General features: G+C 46.2%; 1 protein-coding gene across 1 annotated transcript in view; it reads right to left on the bottom strand.

The window, feature by feature from the left end:
• Nucleotides 1-21,598, bottom strand: part of RNF20 (ring finger protein 20) — a 61,966-nt gene that overhangs the window by 6,965 nt on the left and 33,403 nt on the right. Inside the window, 3 exon segments of the mRNA XM_082269183.1 lie at nt 3,451-3,552; nt 7,174-7,314; nt 13,144-13,269. Of these exon segments, the coding sequence (XP_082125309.1) occupies nt 3,451-3,552; nt 7,174-7,314; nt 13,144-13,269 (369 nt within the window).

The following is a 21,598-nucleotide window of genomic DNA, read 5'->3' as shown; positions in this document are numbered from 1 at the left end:
ACACACACACACACACACACACACACACTAGGTTGAACTGGATGGACTGATGTCTTTTTTCAACCTCACTAACTATGTAGCAGAGAACGGCTCTGTAAGAATCGAGGACATGCCGTTATAAATCGTGAGGGGGGTGAATCAAGATCACAATTTTTTAACGATTAATCCTGCAGCTCTAGTAGGAATGCATCCAACTCTTTTTTAAACAATCTACTGAGCTGGCCAGAACTAGTTCTTGAGAAAGTAGATTTCACACTTTCACAGCTTTTACTGTGAAGAAGCCTTTACGTACGTGGAGGTTAAACTTCTTTTCTCCAGCCACCTGGTGGCTAGAGATGGCAAAAATCAGTTTGGTGACATACACAATGAGAATGGTGCATCATATAACCTCCCACACACTCTCCTTCGGTACAGGTGCCAGCCCAGTCCACAAAACAGCTTGTAGACAAAAGAAAGATAAATATGAACTCCGATGACAAAACCACATTTATTGCAGTAATTTCTTAAAATTAGGTTATGATTAAAGCGGAGTTCCGGCCACGGGGGTGAAATTTAGCTAAAAATACCCCCGGGACAGTCAGGGCTAGTACATTCCACAATGGATAGCCTCTGTACTGTCCCGGGTCGCACTTACCTTTTAGAAGAAATACTTACCTTGAAAATGTATTCTCCAGCGCTGCCATCTCGGATGTGGGCAGCTGAAGCCAGCACGTCCTCTTCCGTGTCCTCTTCTCCCAGAATGCACCTGCACCGGCCCCGCTCGTCACTTCCGGTGTGGGTGTGTCATCCCTGCACAGCTTCTGGGCATGCCCAGAAGCTGTTTAGCAGGGAATGAGGCGCCGCACCGGAAGTGACGAGCAGAGCCGGTTCAGCTCCCAGGAATCAATAGAAAGAGGAAGTGACGGCGCGGGCCGCGGCCGCAGAGGGAGGAAGTGGAAGAAAGGGGAGTATATTTTTCTTCAATAACAAGGTAAGTAAACAAAATAAAAATCGTAACTATCCATTTGTTTTTCAGGTGACCAAGAGCAAGCAGATGGCCCAAAATCGATTATGTCGATTATGTGGCCGGAACTCCGCTTTAAGCGAGAAAGGCAGGCGTGAAATGTGTCAACCCTCAGTCCTCCACTGCTATCTGTGTAAATGCGTGTCATTTTAAGGATTTACTGCAAAAAAAGGTGGTTTTATTATTGTAGTACAGCTGTCCGGGTTATCCTTCCTTTATCAGTTTGGGGATGTCAGTTTGCATAGGTGGTCAGTAGATTTACAGATTACACAATTTTAATGGCACTTCATATTGTTTTTACCCATTTAGAGAACCTAAAAACTTCTATAGTTTATTTCAACATTCTAAAAATCCTAACAAACTGGTTACTAAAGTGCAGATAGTGGATTTGGATTTGGACTTTAGATCTGTGGATTAAAGATTATTTTATCCAAAAGACCAGAGTTTTACATCCATTATTATATTTAACACTATTGTTGCTTCTTAGTCCACGTTTTTATTCTCGGTTTACTCATGACTGCACTGCCATCTATAGCCACAATTATTTCAGGTTTGCAAATGATATGACTGTAGTGGTTTTGATATAGGATAATGAGACAACTAACAGAGAGGTTAAGGTGTTGTCCATATGGCATAGGAATAATTTTCTGTATTTTAACCACTTAAGCCCCGGAAGATTTTACCCCCTTCCTGACCAGGGCCTATTTTGCGATTCGGCACTGCGTGACAACGCGGACTAAACGGACAATTGCGCGGTCGTGCGACGCTGTACCTAAACAAATTTGACGTCCTTTTTTTCCCACAAACAGAGCTTTCTTTTGGTGGTATTTGATCACCTGTGCGATTTTTTGATCATGTGCTATAAACAAAAAAATAGCGTCAATTTTACAAAAATAACAATATTTTTCACATTTTTTTATATGAAATTCCCCCCAAAAAAAATGTAAAAATCAAAATTTTTTTTAACATTTTCAGCCAATTTGTTTTATGCTTCATATGTTTGGTAAAAAAAAAAAAAAAATTGCAAAAAGCGTATTTTGATTGGTTTGCGCAAAAGTTATCGTGTTTACCAACAAAGGGAAAGATTTGTCATTTTTGTTGTTTTTTTTTTTAACGCGTAATGGCGGCGATCTGCTATTTTTTTTTGTGGTACTGCGACATTGCGGTGGACAGATCGGACCCTTGACTGACATTTTTGACACCTTTGGGGTTACCAGTGACATTACTACAGTAATCAGTGCTATACATATGCATTGTTACTGTAAAATTACACTGGCAGTGAAGGGGTTAGCTTTTTTTGAGAGGGAGGGGTTGTGTGTGTCCCTAGGGGCGTGATTCTAACTGTGATTGGCTGTGGTTTGAGGTTTAGGAACAATGATCAACAGTCCTACATAGTAGAACAGTATGATCACTGCTCCTACACAGGGGAGAATGACAGGCGGCTTGTTTACATTAGCCGCCTGCCTTTCTCCGTCTCCACCGACGATCGCTAGTCACGGGCGGACGATCGGGTCCTCCGGTCACACGCTCGGGGGGACCGTGACCGCGCCTCCGGCGGCGCGCCCTTGCTCCTGAGACCCTCACAGGCTAGCGACGTAGTACTACGTCGCTTTGCCTGTGAGGGGCTGACTGCCGACGGTTGGCAAGCGGTTAATATAACAAAACAAATCTGGCAGGTTTCCAGTTATAGGCTTTTGGGGGTTCTGAGGATCGGACATGAAGCCTAATTACAAATGGTTAAGGCAGCTCAGCAACCCCCTTTTTCCTTAAGGTTCTTGAGGCCAAATGGTGTCCCTCAAAATTTGTTGGTGAATATTTTCCATAGTAAAATAGAGCGTATTTATCATATTGATGCTCAGTTTGGTATTTAAGTTGAACCATGGCAAATAGCAAAGACATGCAGAATGTAGTTAAAATGGTGGAGTGTATTATCGGCTCTATATTTCCAAATCTGATAGATAACCATTTAAGAGGTCTTTATAAACAAGCCGCTGAGATCAGGAGTAAACTTCTAAGGTATCCTTTGTTGGCTATCCTCCCCATTGGTAGGTTAAAACTCTATCTTACTAGGACCAATACAATTAGAAATATTTTTCTTTCTGCAGGTTGTCTGTAGATAAGCCTTCAAATCCAGAATGTATTATTTGCCAAGGATTTATTTACTATTTAAATGTGATATTTTACAGTTGATTTTATTAGGCTTGTATTTACTGTATATTGTATACACATTTTACATATACAAATTTTACCTTGCTACTTGGGAGTGAATGGCTGCCAAACAAATTTTTGTTGTATCTTCTATACAATGATCATAAAGTATCTGCTCTTATTTGAAAACTACATATGCAATATGAATAAACTTGGTGAACTTGCACTTTGAGCACTATTGTAGGCTTCAGTGAACCTGGATGGCAAGATATTGTTAAAACGATTAGCAGGAAAGTTACCTTGAACTCTTTGATCTCCTCCATTAAGATCTTATCACAGGTGGGCACCATATCAGGTTTCTTGGTGGATTCCAGCTTTTTACGTAGGCGGGAGATGTCCTCCTAAAAGCACAATAAAAACATGTATCAATAAATAACGCATACTCCGACTGGTCTGGAGTGATGAGTGGGGTTCCCCAAGGCTCAGTCCTGGGACCAATTTTGTTCAATTTATTCATAAATAGCATTGGAGGAGGGGATCACTAGCTCAATCTCAGTTTTTACAAATGCCACAACAATCTTACAGAAAAATCTTACAGAATGAACTGAACAAAAATAACAGAGTGGGCAACTACATGGCAAATGAGGTTTAATGTGGAGAAGTGTAAGGTATTGCACTTGGGGACTAAAAATATAAAAACGCAAGATATGCTTTGGGGGGGGGACCTCTGGGGGAATCAAGAATGGAGAAAGATCTGGGAGTCTTAGTAGAAGATAGACTAAGCAATAGCATGCAATGTCAAGCTGCAGCTGCCAAAGCCGGCAGAATATTGGCACGCATAAGGAAGGGGATATATTCCAGAGATAAATCTATAATCCTACCACTTTATAAAACTCTGGTCCGGCCACATCTGGAGTATTCTGTCCAGTTCTGGTCGCCAATCCTCAGAAAGGATGTGCTGGAACTGGAAAGAGTCCAAAGAAGGGCAACTAAGCCAATTAGGGGATTGGAGGACCTAAATTATGAGGATCGATTACAAGCGCTCGATTTATTCTCCCTAGAGGAGAGACGCCTGAGAGGGGACATGATAGCGATTTACAAATACCTCAATGGAGATCTCAGCAGAGAAAAATAGAATTTTTGTAAGAATTTACTATACAATTATTTTCTCTGAGTCCTCTGACAGTCGCAGCCCGTTCAGTATTCCTTCACAAGTGGGTAATGCGCCCTCTCTGCAGGAGCAGGCTAGGTAGTGAAAAGGTTAACAACAAAAGCTTTTACACACAACACACCTCTAGGGGGCTGTCCCTCAGGCATTCCCCATCAGCCACTAGGTGCTGCTCTCATAGCAAGCAGTACAGGAAGACAAACAACCCCAAATAAAATAGAGGGGTGGGGGGCTGCGACTGTCAGAGGACTCAGAATTTTTGTAAGAAGTTACCGTAAAATTTTCTTCTCTATTTTATCTTACGTCCTCTGACAGTGGCAGCCCGTTCAGTATTCTTTCACGAGTGGGACGTCCCAAAGCAGTGCAGGTGTGAGGGGTGTGAAGAGGCAACCTAAATAGAAGGCAACGTTTCAACCAGGCCAGAGAAAAAAATTGAGCCAACAGGGCAACAGAAGCTCAACAGGAGCAAACACAGAACAAAGAACACCCCAGAAAGAGACAAAACGCGTCCCTGCAAACAACCGCTGCGCAAAAAACCTTGCGGCCAAAGGAAGCATCCGAGGATGCCATCACATCAAGTTTGTCGAATTTTGTGAAAATGTGCACAGACGACCAGGTCGCCGCTTTGCACACCTGGGCCACAGAAACCTGATGGCGAAACATCCAAGAAGCACTGACAGCTGTAGTAGAACGTGCCCTCACAGGGAAAGGAGGCACCTGACCCTTGAATGAATAGGCTTGAACAATAGTTTGTCTGATCCATTTGGAAATGGTTGCAGTGGACACAGTTAAACCCTTCCGAGGTCCCTCGGGCAGGACAAACAGGGAATCAGACTCCCTAAAAGGACTCCGTGGCAGACAGGTAAACCCTGATCGCCCGGACCACATCCAACGAATGCAAGGCAAATGCCTTGGGATGCTCTGGCTTCGCACAAAGCGAAAGGTGAAACAATATCGCCATGGAGGTGGAAAGCAGATACCCCCTTAGGGAGAAAAGACTGATTGGGTCGCAGGACCACTTTATCCCTATGAACAACCAGATAAGGCGAACGGCAAGACAGAGCCGCCAATTCAGACACTCTACGAGCAGAGGTGATAGCCACCAGAAGAGCAACTTTCTGGGACGACACAGGCTGAGCTATTTCTCTGATGTTCTCAAAGGGAGGCCATTGTAAAACGGACAAAACCAAATTCAGGTCCCACGGAGGCAAAGGAGCCTTCCGCGGGGGAGCCAGATGACGCACCCCTTGAATAAAGGTGTAAATCAAGGAATTAGTCACCAAGGGCCGCTGGAAGAAAATGGCTAAGGTCAACAACTGACCTTTGATCGTGCCCAGCACTGATCCACACCTTCCTGAAGGAAGGCCAAAACCCTAGCCACCGAAAAAGAGCGAGGATGAAACCCTTGCTACTCACACCAGGCAATATACGCCTTCCAGGTACGATGGTAAATCTTCTTGGAGGTAGCCTTCCGAGCCTTCAGTAAGGTAGGAATAACAGCATCCGAGAGACCAATAGTCTCTTAAAACTTGGCTTTCAACAGCCATGCCCCTAAAGCCAGAGACTGGAAAGCAGGATGGAAGATGGGTCCTTGAGACAGTAGATCGTCTCTCAGTGGAGACGACCATCAGCATGACGTTTATCGGTAGGGAGGATTCCTCCTTGTTTTTGGGTTTAGGTATGCTTTAGGAAAGGATTACCAGTTAGTGTAATATAAGATTTTTTATTTATCAGGATAACACCACTTTAAAGCCCCACTCCAGGCAAAAACTATTTTTTCCCTACACCTCCCTTCCACCCCCCTTTAACCCATCCTGACAGGCTTTTTCCCCCTCATTTGGGGAAGCTGGATATAGTCCCCTAACAGGCAGTGACCTGGACGTCAAAAGAATTACCCTTTCAGGAAGGCTTGCTGGAAACTGGCAAAAAACTTGCTGGAGCTGCTCCAGAACATACCCATATAATCCTGCCCACTCTGTGAGACTCCAGTTTTAGCAAGTAATAAGGAAACAAAGGAGAAGGACTTGTGTCTTGTACTGTACGCCAACAAAAGGGATTTATAGGAAAGTCATAAATTCCTATTATCTTAATCCAGGGCTCGACAAAGTCCAGGCGCCTCAGCGCCCGGGCTCCCGCTAGCCCATCCACCGCTGCCAGTGGAACCATCACAAGCAACTCCTCGGGCAGCCATCCTCTCAGCTCCTCACCTTCTTTCTTCCTTTGCATGGGGAAGCGATGACTGGGCAGCCTGTCAGCCTTTCCCCTCTCCATCAGCTGGAGCTTCCCACCCCCTTTTGGCCCTCTCCTAATCAGGAGGGGAGCTGGGGACCGCGGCTTCTGCGATTGGCTGGGTGGGAAGATGACGAGGATGGCATGTGGAGGAGGTGACAGTGACTCCCGGCTCTCCCAGATGGCCGAGAGTGACCTGGCCAAGTCCTGCAGGGAGGGCAGCCCAAGATGGGGCCCAGGAGCTGGCAGAACTCTACTCTCCAGGTGGGAGGAGACACCCCAGAGGCCCCACCAGGGCTGCTGATAGAAATCGCAGGGCCCCGTACAGGCTACCTGACAGGTTGGATCTAAAGGTGACAAAGGAGGTCACACCCTATATAAGCAACTCTCTATAGTAAAGTCTTGCTTAGGGATGATGAGGCCAGAAGTTTCTGGAAGAGGATTGATAAGCCAGAAACCTGTCCCTTGAGCATACTTCAAGGCCAGTCGCTGGTCAAGACCAGACAGAAAAAAGCCCAAAATACGAATGATAGAATATTCCCCAGGGTTCGGCAATCTGTCCAAGCAACATGCACAAAGGAATTGCCACTGCCCGCCTTTCATGTTCCAGGGCTGCCAACTTTACCTGTGCTCTCTTATAATTGAAGGCATCTTTTTCCCGACTAGCACTGTTCTCTACAATCTCCTTCCGCAGGTCCTGCAGCTTCTTCTGTGACATCTCCAATTGGGTCCTAAGTTCTTCTGCCTGCTGGGAGGCCTCCATCGCCTGAAAACAAGATAAGAATCAACAGAGATAGCAGGACAAATCCTATCACCAAATTAATATTACCAGATTCTGAGACTATTTTCTTAGGACTTTAAGCAAACCATGCAATGCAAATGAACCCAACAATGAGTCAAAACAAACTACGGGCATACAGAATTCCCATAGAGCTGCAGGAGTTATGGAGTGGGAGTGGCCCATCAAGTCTCTGGGAAGCACTAATTGTGAAGAGATAAAGTGCTCAGGAAAAGTTGTATAGCACCGAGTGTCTGCCAGAGGGCTACAGTCCAGCGCAAAAGCACTTTTAAAACCCTGTTAATTCTGGTAATTGCTATTCTGGCAATATTCAGCAGAGCTATGTAAAACTTTTGCCCCATTGTGAAGCAAGTCTAGCTTGGATGTACCATCTGAAAAGATGTCAGAGATATTGCCGAGACACAGGAAATTTAAAAACAGGAGATGGCAAGATTTACATATAAAACTTTTCCTGCTTACATTTCTGTATCATTTTTATATGCGGTTGAGGAAGTAACTTTTCTTTTTTTTTTTTTTGCATTATTTCATCATATGCTGTTTGAGTTGCCAAGAGCTGGGACACCATTACGTTAAAGTGCTTGTAAATCGCAATTACCTTCTCTTATTTGATTCATTTTTGTCTGTTACATCTACTGTTAAAAGAGTTTTGTTACAGCTGTTCCATTAACACAAAAAAAAAAAAAAAATACATGTTGATCCTTTCAGAAATCTTGTGAAGTAATAATTTTCTGTGCTTTGCTGCCTATCATTAGCTTCACTGTTCTCAGCTATCTCTGAGGACTACAGAACACCTCTCTCCTCTGAATGAGAAGTGTGTAGCCCTAACCAACTTCTTGTTCTAGGATAAAAACACTGCTCCTCTCTAGATACAGTACAAAAAGTATGTCACTGCCAGGATCACCATGTGAAATATTGGAAAAAGTCTTGGGGGAAAAAAAAGCTAATGCAGCCACCACATCTAAAAGCTTGTAAGTTGTGAAATAATTGGATTTTTGTCTTACCGTAAAATCCTTTTCTCTGATGTTCATTGATGGACACAGCTCCAGAATCTTCTTGAACACTGGGTTATGCTGCCCCCTATAGGAGTAGGACACTAGGCAGGATAAAGCTTACCATGCCTATGGGTCAGTCCCAGAGGGGATACTCCCACTTCCTGCTTTTAGTTGCAAGCAGTGTCAGAAGAAAAATAACCCAACTCAATAGAGGGGTGGGTGCTGTGTCCATCAACGAACATCAGAGAAAAGGATTTTACGGTAAAACAAAAATCCAATTTTCTTATTTGTTCATTGACGGACACAGCTCCAGAATCTTCTTGACCACTGGGACATCCCAAAGCAGTGTTAAACATGATGGATGCGAAAAAAGACAGCAGAAAAAAATTCCCAAAAAGGCTAAAACTAGCCAACCAGGTAACATGGAAATCAACCAGGAACAACTGGAGCTCACCTGAAAAAAAAAAACAAACATACTCCCTCAAGAGGGCTAATCCTGTCAAACAGCGGCCCGCAGAACGTTTTGGCCAAAATCAGCATCCGCAGATGCCAGCACATCCATTTTATAAAATTTAGTTAAAGTGAGCACAGACGACCAATTGGCCGCCTTGCCAACCCTGCACCACTGACACCTGATGGCGTGCGGCCAAGGAGGCACTGAGCGCCCGTGTAGGATGCGCCTTAACAGGGAATGGCGGAACCTGACCCTTGATGGAATAGGCCTGCACCACCGCCTGCCTTGTCCAATTGGAAATGGTTGAAGCAGACGCGACCAACCCTTTGCGAGGTCCATCCGTAAGGACAAATAGTAAGGCCCGATCTGATCTGATCCGCCTGTCAGTTTTTCAGGCAGACCTGATCGGATGCTCCATGCATCCCTATGGGGCAGCGGATGTCAGCGGAGACATGTCCACTGACACCCACTGCTCTCTGATCAGATCCTGTCCGTGAAATCCGGACGGATGGAAACACTATTTTCTATCCGTCTGGAGGATCGAATCGGATGAGAACGGACAGGCAGTTCGTTCTCATCCGATCTTCCCATAGAGGACAGCGGGGAATCTGACAGCTCCGCACAGAGAGCTGTCACTCGCCTGCTCAGCGGGGATCGGCGGATTGATCCCCCGCTGAGCAGAACTGACTTCGTCGGTGCGCCTGTATGAAAGAAGCCTAAGGCTGATCCAAACAACTCGGTTGCCGCAAGGTAAACCCTGATTGCCCGACCCACATCCAGAGAGTGCAAGACAATCCCTTTAGGACTTTTAGGCTTAGGACACAGAGAAGGCAACACAATGTCATCATTTAGATATAAACCAGAAACAATCTTAGGAAGGAACAATTGACAAGGGTGAAGCACCACTTTATCGCTGTGAACCACCAGGTAAGGTGAACGACAAGACAACACCGCCAGCTCAGACACCCTGTGTGCAGAAGTAATAGCCACCAAGAAGGCTACCTTCTGGGACAATGTAAGCAGAGGAAGCTTTTGAATATTTTCAAAAGCCGGGTACTGGAAAACCAACAGCACCAAATTGAAATCCCACGGAGGCAACAGAGACCATGCTGGGGGAGCCAAGTGGCAAACCCCCTGAATAAAGGTGCGAACCAAAGAATGCATAGCCAAAGTATGGTAAAAGATGACCGCCAAAAACCTGCCCTTGACGGTACCCAAGACCAGGCGCTGTTCATCACCTCTTGGAGGAATGCCAAAATCCGAGCCACCGAAAGGGAATGGGGATGGACCCCAAAAGACTCACACCACGCAATGTAAGTCTTCCAAGCCCGATGGTAAAATCTTTCTAGGGGTAGATTTTCTAGCCTTTTACAAAGTGTGAATAACCGATTGAGACACCCCCCTATCCTTCCAACACCTGGCTTTCACAAGCCAAGAGGCTAAAGCCAGCAACTGTAAAGCAGGATGGAAGATTGGCCCTTGGGCCAATAGATCTTCTCTGAGAGGAAGTCTCCAAGGGGCATCAGTGAGCAGCCATACCAGATCACCGTACCAAGATTGGCGAGGCCAGTCTGGAGCCACTAGGTTCCCTTCTGCCTCGATCCTTCGCAGGAGACTCTGCAAAAGTTTTAGCGGGATAAAAGGCGTATATCAGAAGATACTGGCCCCAAGGAGACACCAGTGCATCTGTGACTTTGGCCAGAGGATCCCGAGACCTTGTCACAATTCTCTGTACCCTCCTGTTGAGATGAAATGCCAAGAGGTCCACCTCGGGAGATCCCCACCAGAGACACAGCTAAACCTTGGAATGCCGGCTAGCTCCTGAGCCGCAGGGACACTTCTTGTGTCCTGATGGTGATTGACATACGCCGTGGCTTTGTCCAATTAAATCCTTACCTGGCACTCCTGAAGGCAATTTGTCCAATGAGCCAGACAAACTTAGCACCCGAAGTTCCAGTATATTGATTCGTAGTCTTGACTCCCCAGAGTCCAGACCCCTTGAGCACACCCGTGCCCAAAACACCTCCCTATCCGGACAGGCTGGCAACCCCGGGAACCACCGTCCAGTACAGGGGAAGGAAGGATTTGCCCTGTCGAATCGCCGGAGAGCAAAGCCACCATATCAGGTATCCTCTCGAATCCCGGCTCAACAAGATCAGATTATCTAGAGACTGTGGATCCTTGTCCCACTTGACAGGAATCTCCCTGTGCAAAGGCTCGAGTGGAACTGTGCAAACCTAACTGCCTCGAAGGTAGACAACAGTCACAGCGCCCGCATGCAAGTTCTGAAAGAAGACCGACTGCTGAACAACAGGAGCAGAGTCGCATCCTGCAGCTTTAGGGTTTTTATTCCCCTGGAAAAAGACACCCTGGCTGAAGCAGAGTCCAGTCAGACCCGGATAGTCCAACTTGGTGGACAAGGCCAGAGCAGATTTTTGGAAGTTCAATATCGAACTGAACTCCTACAGAGTCCGCACAGTAATTTCTAGGTTGTCCTTTACAGCAGAAGATAGTCCAGGTATCCAGTACCGCAATCCCCACGCTACCGCTACAATGTCAACACTTTCTTGAATACCCGAGGAGCTGAGGCAAGATATATTGTAATATGAAGGTAAGCGTCCTTTGATGTGGGGATGCCCTACTGTACAAATGGACTCCATTCGGAACTTCTGAACCGGCACAAGCGGTGTAAAGCCTTGAGGTCCAAGATTGGACGTACCTTGCCTTCCTTCCTGGGAACTGTATATAGGTTTGACTAGAAACCTTCAAATTTTGGAAACGTAACAATCGTAGTAGTATATAGCCTTGCACTGCCCTGAAGAGACTCCGCAGGCGGTCTGGGGACAAACGCAGATTGGAAGGAAAGAACCTCACTGGAGGATAAGGGCCAGATAAGACCAGATCAGTTTGTGGACACACCTGTCTTGAATCAGGGAGGTCCATGGGTCCAAAAAGAAGTGAACACGACAAGGGTGAGGGCGCCCCTTCAGGCAGAAGAGGGCTTGTCTGCAGGTCTGGAAGAGCCCACTCTCTGTGATGGGACTCCTCACCCCTGACAGTCTGTGGAAGAAGAGTACTCTTCCCCCTGTAAGGTCACAGGGGCCATGCCCCCCCCCCCCCGAGGAACCCCCAGGCCACAAGCCGTGGCCTAAATTTTTGTGGACGCCCGGTCGCCTGGACACGAAGACCGCCGGAGCAGTCTGCACAGGAACAACGAGGGAGAGGGCAAATGCCCAAACAGAGGGTGATGGCTCCAGCAACTCTCACTGGGGCCTCCAAAACAGCGTCCGGCCGGTAGGCCGTGCCCTAAGTTTACGGCTGGGTCCAGCCGCGTGCAGCGCGGCCCTGAGGATGTGAGCACATCCACTCCCCCAGCCCAACACAACAGCCTATAGCCCTTAGGACCCAGGTCACCAACCCCCAGGGTGATGAAGGACCCTGTTGTAACCCCCGGTGTGCGCCCGGAGAAAACCGGCCAGCAGCAGCCCCAAAGGAAGCCCTCCCCTTCAGAGCACATGGCAAAAGCCAGCTCACAACCTCCAGGAAGGGGGAGGGGGGTACGGAAGACCCACGGTGACCCTAGAGGGGCTGGGGAGAAGGAGGGGAACCTGGGGGCCGCACTGTCCCAGGGAGGGGCCCACTTCCCCCCCCGAAAACCTCAAGGGGGACAACTGCTTACCATCCCGTGGAACTGGGTGGGCACCGCTCCAGACAGATCACCTCTCCACCAGAATGGGGGTGCTGTCTGACAGGAGGAACGCTGCGACTCAGGCCCAGGTCGTATGCATCCTCGCGAGACATTTAACTCGCAGACCAGCCCCCGCCCAGTGGGGTCATGTCGCAGCTGACCTAGCGTGAAGCTAAAGCCTGTGCACGCGCTGGCCAGACTGGGGAGATCTTAAGGATCTAAAATTTCCAGTCCGTCGGCCAGTCCAGCAGTTGATTGTAGTTCTCACAGAAACAGAAAATAATAAAAGAGGGGGAAAAAAATTCCATTTAAGAATGAAAAAAAAATGCTAGGACCAGCGATCCCAGCAAGGAACTAGGTCCTTACTCTTACTGATTAGGCAGAAAAAACAATGCCTATAGCAGGCAGGGACTGCTCCATAGGCATGGTAAAGCTTTTCCCTGCCTATTGTCCTACTCCTGCAGGGGGCAGCATAACCCAATGGTCAAGAAGATTCTGGAGCAGTGTCCGTCAATGAACTAAAAAAAAAATTATCTTTTTCCTCTTGGATTTCGATAACACTCTCAGAAAAACATCTTTGGGGGTTTTTTTTTTCTTTAAAATGAAAGCATGTTGAAAAATGCCTTCTGAAATCATCAAGAAGGTGCATTAAATAATGTTACCTTGCGCTTGCTGAGGTCCAGTGCCTGGGTGCGCAGCGTCAGCTCCTTCTCTCCTGTAGTGATGCTGCTCTGCAGTAGGTGCTCTTTCTCTTCCAGCTTGCGTAAGACCTGCAGCTGGGCATCCACCTGTTATCACAAGTCACAGTCAGACAACCATTGGAAACAGAGAAGGTAAAATAAAAGCAGATTAAACCAGATTTAAGGCCCAAGTCCAGGTTTCCGGTCATTTTAGGAATTTGTTTGGACATCAATGAAAATCGCTCTATGAATGGAGGAGGCAGCCCTTTCATTCATCTGCTCATCCTCTATAAAGAGCTTTTAATTCCTGGAAGCTAAAGCACAGCTTATATTATGAATTTCCGGAGAGCTGTTGGGGGTCAGGGGGGTGGGGGGGAAGTCTGCATTCTAACAAGTGCCTATGACCAGTCACATGGCCAGGGGCAGACTGGCAACTTTCGGCCCAGGGGGGGGGGGGGGGGGTTGGAGGGATCATCAAACCATAGTCCCATGGTGCAGCGGACTTGGCCCCCCTCCCACTTTCCCTCACCCCCTCCTCTCCTCCTGACTCCCCATTATAAGCTGAAGCCCTGCTCCAGATACTCTCTACTTACCGGCTGAATCCCGAGTTCCCGACCTGACCACCAGGGGGAGTTAGGGGCAGCGGGGACAGCTCAAGTTGGGGCTGGCCAGGGCAGAAGAGTCTCCAGTGGGGCATGGAACTGGCCTCTGCCCAGACACAGTTTACACCATCCATGCTAAAGGGGGGGGGCCTACGCTTTGTCCTGGTCTTCAGCCCACACTCAGCAGGTCAGTGACGGGGACTTTTTACTTCTCTTCACCAGGAATCCTTTAGGCTTGTCTGTGGCAGAAGCGGTGCAGCCTTTTTATGGAGCATCAGAGCGGCCCAGGGGGCAACTGCCCCCCTGGCCCAGTCCTGCCCTGCACATGGCTATATTAACCCCTGCAGCACCGGAAGAATATTACTGCTGCGGGCGTGTCGAGGGGGAGAAGGGGGGTCATAGGACAGAAGGTTTCAACTAAGACAGCAGCCTGCACCAGCACAAGGGACACTTCTCATGGAATGCAAGTACCATCCCTTGTGTGGATTTGGGGAAAAAAAAAAAAAAATCTAGCAATTTAGTGTGCTGCAAACTGATTAGATCTGTTGCTTTTTACACAAATCTGCACACTTCCACAATTAAAACACAGCTTTTATGGCAGTTAAACAATGCAAGTACTAATTAACCACTTGCCGACCAGTCACGTTGACTGTACTGCTGCAAAGTGGCTCGTTCCCGTCCAGCGACATAGACCTACGTCGCTGGACTCCTCCCCTTGTGGGCGGCGCGCGCGCCGGAGGCTCGCTCCCGCTGTATTCAGTCACAGCGGGAGTCGGGCCAGGGGAGGAGCGGTGATCACCGCCGCTCTTCCCCGATTATCGGGGAATCGAGTGTAGAGATCCGCTTGCTCGTGTAAACAAAGCAGGCGGATCTCCTAAGTGACAGACAGGGTCAGATTGCAGGGTTCAGAGGGTTCAGCATAGCTGAACCTGCGATCTGTCCTTGTGTCACTCAGTCACCTCCCCCCACACACGTCAGTAAGCACCAGGCATACATTAACCCCTTGATCACCAATAAAAATTAACCCTTTCCCTGCCAGTGTCATTTTTACAGTAACAGTGCATATGTATAGCACTGATTACTGTAGTAATGTCACTGGTACCCCCAAAAGTGTCAAAAATGGCAGTCAAGGGTCCGATCTGTCCGCCGCAATGTCGCAGTCCCGCAAAGAAAAAAAAAAAAACGCAGATCGCCGCCATTACTCATTAAAAAAAAAAAAAAAACGCCAAAAATGACAAAAATCTTTCCCTTAGTTAGTAAACACAACTTTTGCGCAAACCAATCAAAATACGCTTTTTGCGATTTTTTTTTTACCAAAAATATGTGGCAGAAAATAAATTGGCCTAAAATGATAAAAAAAATTTGATTTTTACATTTTTTGGGGGGAATTTCATATAAAAAAAAATGTGAAAAATATTGTTATTTTTTCAAAATTGTCGCTTTTTTTTGTTTATAGCGCAAAAAGTAAAAATCGCACAGGGGATCAAATACCACCAAAAGAAAGCTCTATTTGTGGGGGAAAAAAAGACGTAAATTTTGTTTGGGTACGGCATTGCATGACCGCGCAATTGTCAGGTAAAGTCGCACATAGCCAAATCGCAAAAAGTAGCCCAGACGTAAGACAGCAAAATCCTCCGGTGGTAAAGTGGTTAAAATATACAGGCTGCCATTCCTGGCTTTCTAAGAATACTAGTCCCCTGGCTGTCTGGCTTCGGTGCTTTCTCAGTTACGTATACAGAACAAGCAACAAGTCAAAAATTCAGATGTGAACACTTGTTTCAGGATAGTGACAAAACCTATTGTTGCTTTAGTTTCAGAGTGACAGTCCAGTAACTGGCACTGTAAGGAGAGGCAGGTAAAGCTCGCCTATATACACCTACATTACCCGCAACACAAACCCTTCAAGTGAAAAATAGTCCAGGTTCTAATCTGTGCCAATGACTGAATTTTCGGGATAGTCCATATAAAACCACTTCAGCCCCAGGTGGTTTTACCCCCTTAATAACCAGGGCATTTTTTCTGGACCGGAAGCATTTGCCCCCTTAATGACCAGGGCATTTTTTGCAATACGGCACTGCGTTACTTTAACTGACAATTGCGCGGTCCCGCGACGCAGTACCCAAATAAAATTGATGTCCTTTTTTTCCCACAAATAGAACTTTCTTTTGGTTGTATTTGATTACCTCTGCGTTTTTTTTTTTTTTTTTGCGATAAACAAAAAAAGCGTAACAATTTAAATAAAAAATAAAAACACTTTTCTGCTAAATTTTAAATCTAATTTCGTCATCAATTTAGGCCAATATGTATTCTGCTACATATTTTTGGTAAATAAAATCCCACTGAGCGTATATTGATTGGTTTGCGCAAAAGTTATCGCATCTACAAACTATGGAATGTTTTTTTGGCATTTTTCTTGATTTTTATTTTTTTTACTAGTAATGGCAGCGATCAGTGATTTTTAGCAGACAAATCAGACACCCGACACTTTTGTGGGAACAAGTGACATTATTATAGTGATCAGTGCTAAAAATATGCACGGTTACTGTACTGACACTAGCAGGGAAGGGGTTAACATCAGGGCAATCTAAGGAATAACTGTGTGTCTAGCTGGTGCTTGCTAACTGTGTGGGGGTTGCTCTGATTGGATGAAGACCGAGATCTGTGTTCTTGCTTAGCAGGAACACAAGATCTCTATCTTCTTTCCTGTCAGAACGGTGATCTGCCTTGATTACATAGGCAGATCACCGTTCTGCCTCTCTGGGGAATGACTACGGGTGGCCAGCGGACATCAAGTCCACCGGACCCGCTGAGTGGCATCCCCTGTGCCCAATCAGCGTGCGATTGCACCTTCGGAGGCGCACGCCCCCCAGTGTCTACTGCATGAAATAACAAACAGGTGCATTGTTTCGTGCAAAAGAGCCGACCTACCACAGTAAATATGCGGTAGGCAGTTGGCAAGTGGTTAAGACACACAGCCACAACATCCCAGAATGCAATACAAGTAAGCTATTGTATTCGTTGATGGATTTTCATTTGCACCAGAAACTGCTTTTTCCTTATACAAGTCTTTGGGAATGCACAGGCATCTTGAAGCAGGACAAATGCAAAATCAACTACAATGAATTGTAAATTCTCTGCGGCATCTAAAACCTATATAAAACAAGTTACCTTTGCAGTCCAAAACCTATTTACATATATCCATCACATTCAATCAATAAACAAAACAAAAATTAAAATGGTTGTAAAATTAAAAGGTTCTTTTTATTCTACTGCATCCTCTGCAGTAAGATAAAACCTTTTAAGAGTACCCCCCATATACTCACCTGAGCCTGGTCCTGATCCACTGCACGTCTGCAGCAGCTCTTCTACTCTCTCCCGTTTCATAGTGGGGATCATCTCAAAATCCATACCAGACCCGATTTGGGGGGGGGGGGGGGGGGGTACACACCCTATGCTGTTTTTTTCATTTTTTACCCCCACGCTGGAGGATAAGTGTTCCCATTGAAGGAAATGAGCCTGGAGTTTGTATCTCAATCGAACCGCGGTGCTCAGAAAACGAGCAGAGCTCTTTTCAAATTTGCACTGAAATCGCACTGCCGCTGCACCGCAGATATGTGAAGCGGCTCCATAGAAAGCAGGTTTGGTTTACATGTCATGCAAATCAGATAAAGTTCAAAATGCATCCAATTTGCATATATGTGAAAGAAGCCTAAAAAAAAAAAAACTGCAGAAACCAGATCAAACGAACTGCTGCTTCCAGTCTAACCAGAGTAAGAAGCAGTAAGGCAAGATCACTGTACAGCACTACATTGTGGAAGTGTGTCGCATATGTTCATACATAGTAAATACAGCTGTTGACATGTTCATATAGAACAATTGCAAGCTTTACACAATTTGTAAATATTAACAACTTAGGGCTCTTTCACACGGGCGTTCCGTATGTCTGTATATCACCCCATCCGTTTGCGGATGATACACGGACATAATGCATGCCAATGGGATTGCAGATGTCAGCGGATGACCATCCGCTGACATCCGATTTGTGTCCTTTCAGTTCTGTTCCGTGTTTTGTAACGGAACAGAACCCTATTTTTCTTCCGTTAAAAAAACGGAAAGGACGCAAAATCGGATGTCAGCATGTATCTCCGCTGACAAGGAAGTGAAGCTCACATAGTTATAGTAGCGGCCGCTCCCCCCGCCCCCCCGCGCGGTGTCAGGTCAGTTATCATTCACACACAGTCCCGCTGAGCTGACATTTGAAGTCCAAAGACACATTGGGAGAGATTTTGTTGGTGACAACTTCCAAAGGTGAAATTTCTCTTCGTTTTGTAGATATATTCACTTAACCTATTTCCCAATGGGGGAGATTTACTAAAACTCAGGGAAGTGAAGATCACATAGTTGTATCTATTAGCGGCCGCTCGCCCCGCCCTCCCGCCTGGTTTGTCCCTTCATTCATACACAGATCTAGTAGTAGGGACGTCATTGAGAGGCGGGCGGCCGGCCAGAGGCGGGACTTTTAAAACCTGCCCTGCCGTCCTCCTTCCTCACGGCGGCCATATTCATTTCGGCAATGTTAACCCATTATCGGCCGAAATGGGATAGGCTCATTTTCGGCCAATAATTTCGGTGGCCGAAATTTCGGTGCATCCCTACTTTAAGGGCTCTTTCACACGGCCGCTCCGATTTTCTTCTTCCGCTGCGGCTTTTTTTTTTTATCAACACAGACACGGGTGACACTTGTGTCATCCGCTCCGTATGTCTGCATATCATCCCATCCGTTTTCGGATGATATACGGACATAATGTATGTCTATGGGACCCCTTTGTGCTGCATAAGTGCAACCAGTATCAGTGTTAATTAACACTGGTTGCACTGATACTGGTTGCACTAATGCAGCACAAAGGGGTTAATTAACTGCCACTGGTCGGTCACTAATAGATGAGTGACCTGTAGTGACAATACATTAACCCCCCTCATGCATCATAATACAAATGCCATTGGTAATTAAACAAACCTCTTGCCAACCCATCACAGTACATATACTGTGACAGGGTGGCAGCGACAGGTGTACGTCGCTGCCTGTTTTTGGTGTATGCCCCTGTTCTATCCATTTTAAATTTTTGGGGGGAAAAAGTAATTTTCGGTTTCGGTTTCCGGCCAAGGGCATCCTGCATTTTCGGTTTCGGCCCAGAATTTTCATTTCGGTGCATCCTTACCTTAACCACTTAAGCCCCGGAGGATTTGGCTGCTAAACGACCAGAGGGTATTTTGCGATTCGGCACTGCGTGACTTTAACGGACAATTGCGCGGTCGTGCGACGCTGTACCTAAACGAATTTGGCGTCCTTTTTTTCCCACAAACAGAGCTTTCTTTTGGTGGTATTTGATCACCTGTGCGATTTTTTGATCACGCGCTATAAACAAAAAAAGAGCGTAAATTTTGCAAAAATAGCAATATTTTTCCCTTTTTTTTATATGAAATTCCCCCAAAAAAAAATGTAAAAATCAAAATTTTTTAATATTTTCGGCCAATTTGTTTTATGCTACCTATGTTTGGTAAAAAAAAAAAAATCGCAAAAAGCGTATTTTGATTGGTTTGCGCAAAAGTTATTGCCTTTACTAACAAAGGGAAAGATTTTTGTCATTTTTGTTGTTTTTTTTTTTAACGCGTAATGGCGGCGATCTGCGATTTTTTTTGCGGTACTGCGACATTGCGGCGGAAAGATCGGACCCTTGACTGACATTTTTGACACTTTTGGGGTTACCAGTGACATTTCTACAGTAATCAGTGCTATATATATGCACTGTTACTGTAAAAATACACTGGTAGTGAAGGGGTTAACTTTATTTGAGAGGGAGGGGCTGTGTGTGTCCCTAGGGGCGTGATTCTAACTGTGATTGGCTGTGGCTTCAACTGTATGCAGAGTGATCAATGGATCTACATAGTAGATCCATGTGATCAGCTCTCATACAGAGAGGAGAATGACAGGCAGCTTGTTTACACAAGCTGCCTGACTTTCTCCCTCTCCCCCGCCGATCGCAGAGTGGCCGGCGGCGATCGGGTCCGCCGGTCACACGCGCGGGGGGGGGGGGGGGGTCCGTGACCACGCGGGAGCGCGCCTCCGGCGGCGCACGCTCGCTCCCTAAACCCTCACAGGCGAGCGACTTAGACCTACGTCACTTTGCCTGTGAGGGGCTGACCGCCGCCGTAGATAGTCGTGCGGCGGTCGGCAAGTGGTTAAAGTGATACTTAAGTCTTGGTTTTTTTTATTTAAGAATAAACATGTTATACTTACCTGCTCGGTGAAAAGATTTTACACAGAGCAGCCTGGATGCTCCTATTTTCAGGTCCCTCTTGGGTCCTCCTGTCGAGTGCCCCCCCAGCAAGCAGCTTGCCTGTGTAGGCTGCCATTGCTGACCCCTCTAACGCTTCTTTCTGGGCTGTCATGCTGATCCAAGGTTTTCAATACATTATGAGATAATGTGCATGCCTGCGCTGGCTCAGTGATTCAGCATATAAAACAGCCAGGAAATTAGTATTTCGAGGTCAGCAATGTCCGTTTTTTTACCATGTAAAAGTATAGTGGGAGAGAGAGAGGCTAGGATGAGGGAGTTACTGAACAGGTTTTCTACACAACAATTATAAAATACACTAAAGACATAAAAACACATACATGTAAGCGCTAAAGTTCATCCAACATAGAATTATAAATGATGATAAAAAATAGGATCAGTCCAAATAAAATTGTATGGAAAGTCCATATAAAAAAGTCCAATATAGGTAATAACTGCACCAAGCAGCTCTTCTCAGGAGTGAGGAAAAACTCTGGAGAGGATACAAGAAGCACAGAAAAGCTCTCCAAGTACAGATTGATTTATTGGGATATAGTTACATAGTAGGTAAGGTTGAATAAAGACAATAGTCCATCCAGTTCAACCTGTGTAGGTGTGTGTGGCCGTAATCATCTCTCATACCCCTGAATGTTCTGATCCTTGAGATGTATGTCCAAGAGTCTTTTGAAAGTAGCCATACTTCCCACAGAAACCACCTCTTGTGGTAGAGAATTCCACAATCCTGTAGCCCTAACAGTAAAGAAGCCCCTGCGTTGCCTGAAGTCAAAACGCATCTCCTCTAATCGCATTGTATGTCCTCGAATTCTCATGCAATTCTTGCGACTGAATAGCTTTTTTTTCTATGCTGAGATCACCATTGATGTATTTGTAAATTGCTATCGTGTCCCCTCTCAGGCGTCTCTTCTCCAGGGAGAATAAATTAAGTGATTGCAGACGCTCTTCATAGTTCAGGTCCTCCAATCCCCTAATCAGTTTAGTTGCCCTTCTCTGGACTCTCTCCAGCTCCAACACATCCCTCCTGAGGACTGGTGACCAGAACTGGACAGAATACTCCAGATGCGGTCGGACCAGAGTTTTATAAAGTGGAAGGATTATAGTTTTATCTCTGGAATACATCCCTTTCTTTATGCATGCTAATATTCTGCCGGCTTTGGCAGCTGCCGCTTGACATTGATATCTTTAATCAAACGCCTGATGAAAGAGCACGCATGTCCGTTCGGGACTTGGTGCATGCTCAGAAATGCGTTGTGTCCTCAGAAGGTCCCCGGTGATGGCGCATACTACACTCCACCTCCACTTCCGTTAGTACAGCTCTGCCCGGGACCCGGATATCCACAGGAGGCAGCCAGCTTCCTTCTTCCTGTGAAGGATGGTTCATCCCGGATATTTTACCTTATGTGGATGGACGGCACCACCAAGAGAACCGACACTATTGCGACACTAGCCTTAGCTCTTGTGAGTTTTTACATTTGTTTTTAT

This window comes from Pelophylax lessonae (assembly GCF_965119305.1).
Source record: "Pelophylax lessonae genome assembly, chromosome: 9".
Taxonomy (NCBI): Eukaryota; Metazoa; Chordata; class Amphibia; order Anura; family Ranidae; genus Pelophylax; species Pelophylax lessonae.
This window is presented reverse-complemented; position numbering and strand designations above follow the sequence as displayed.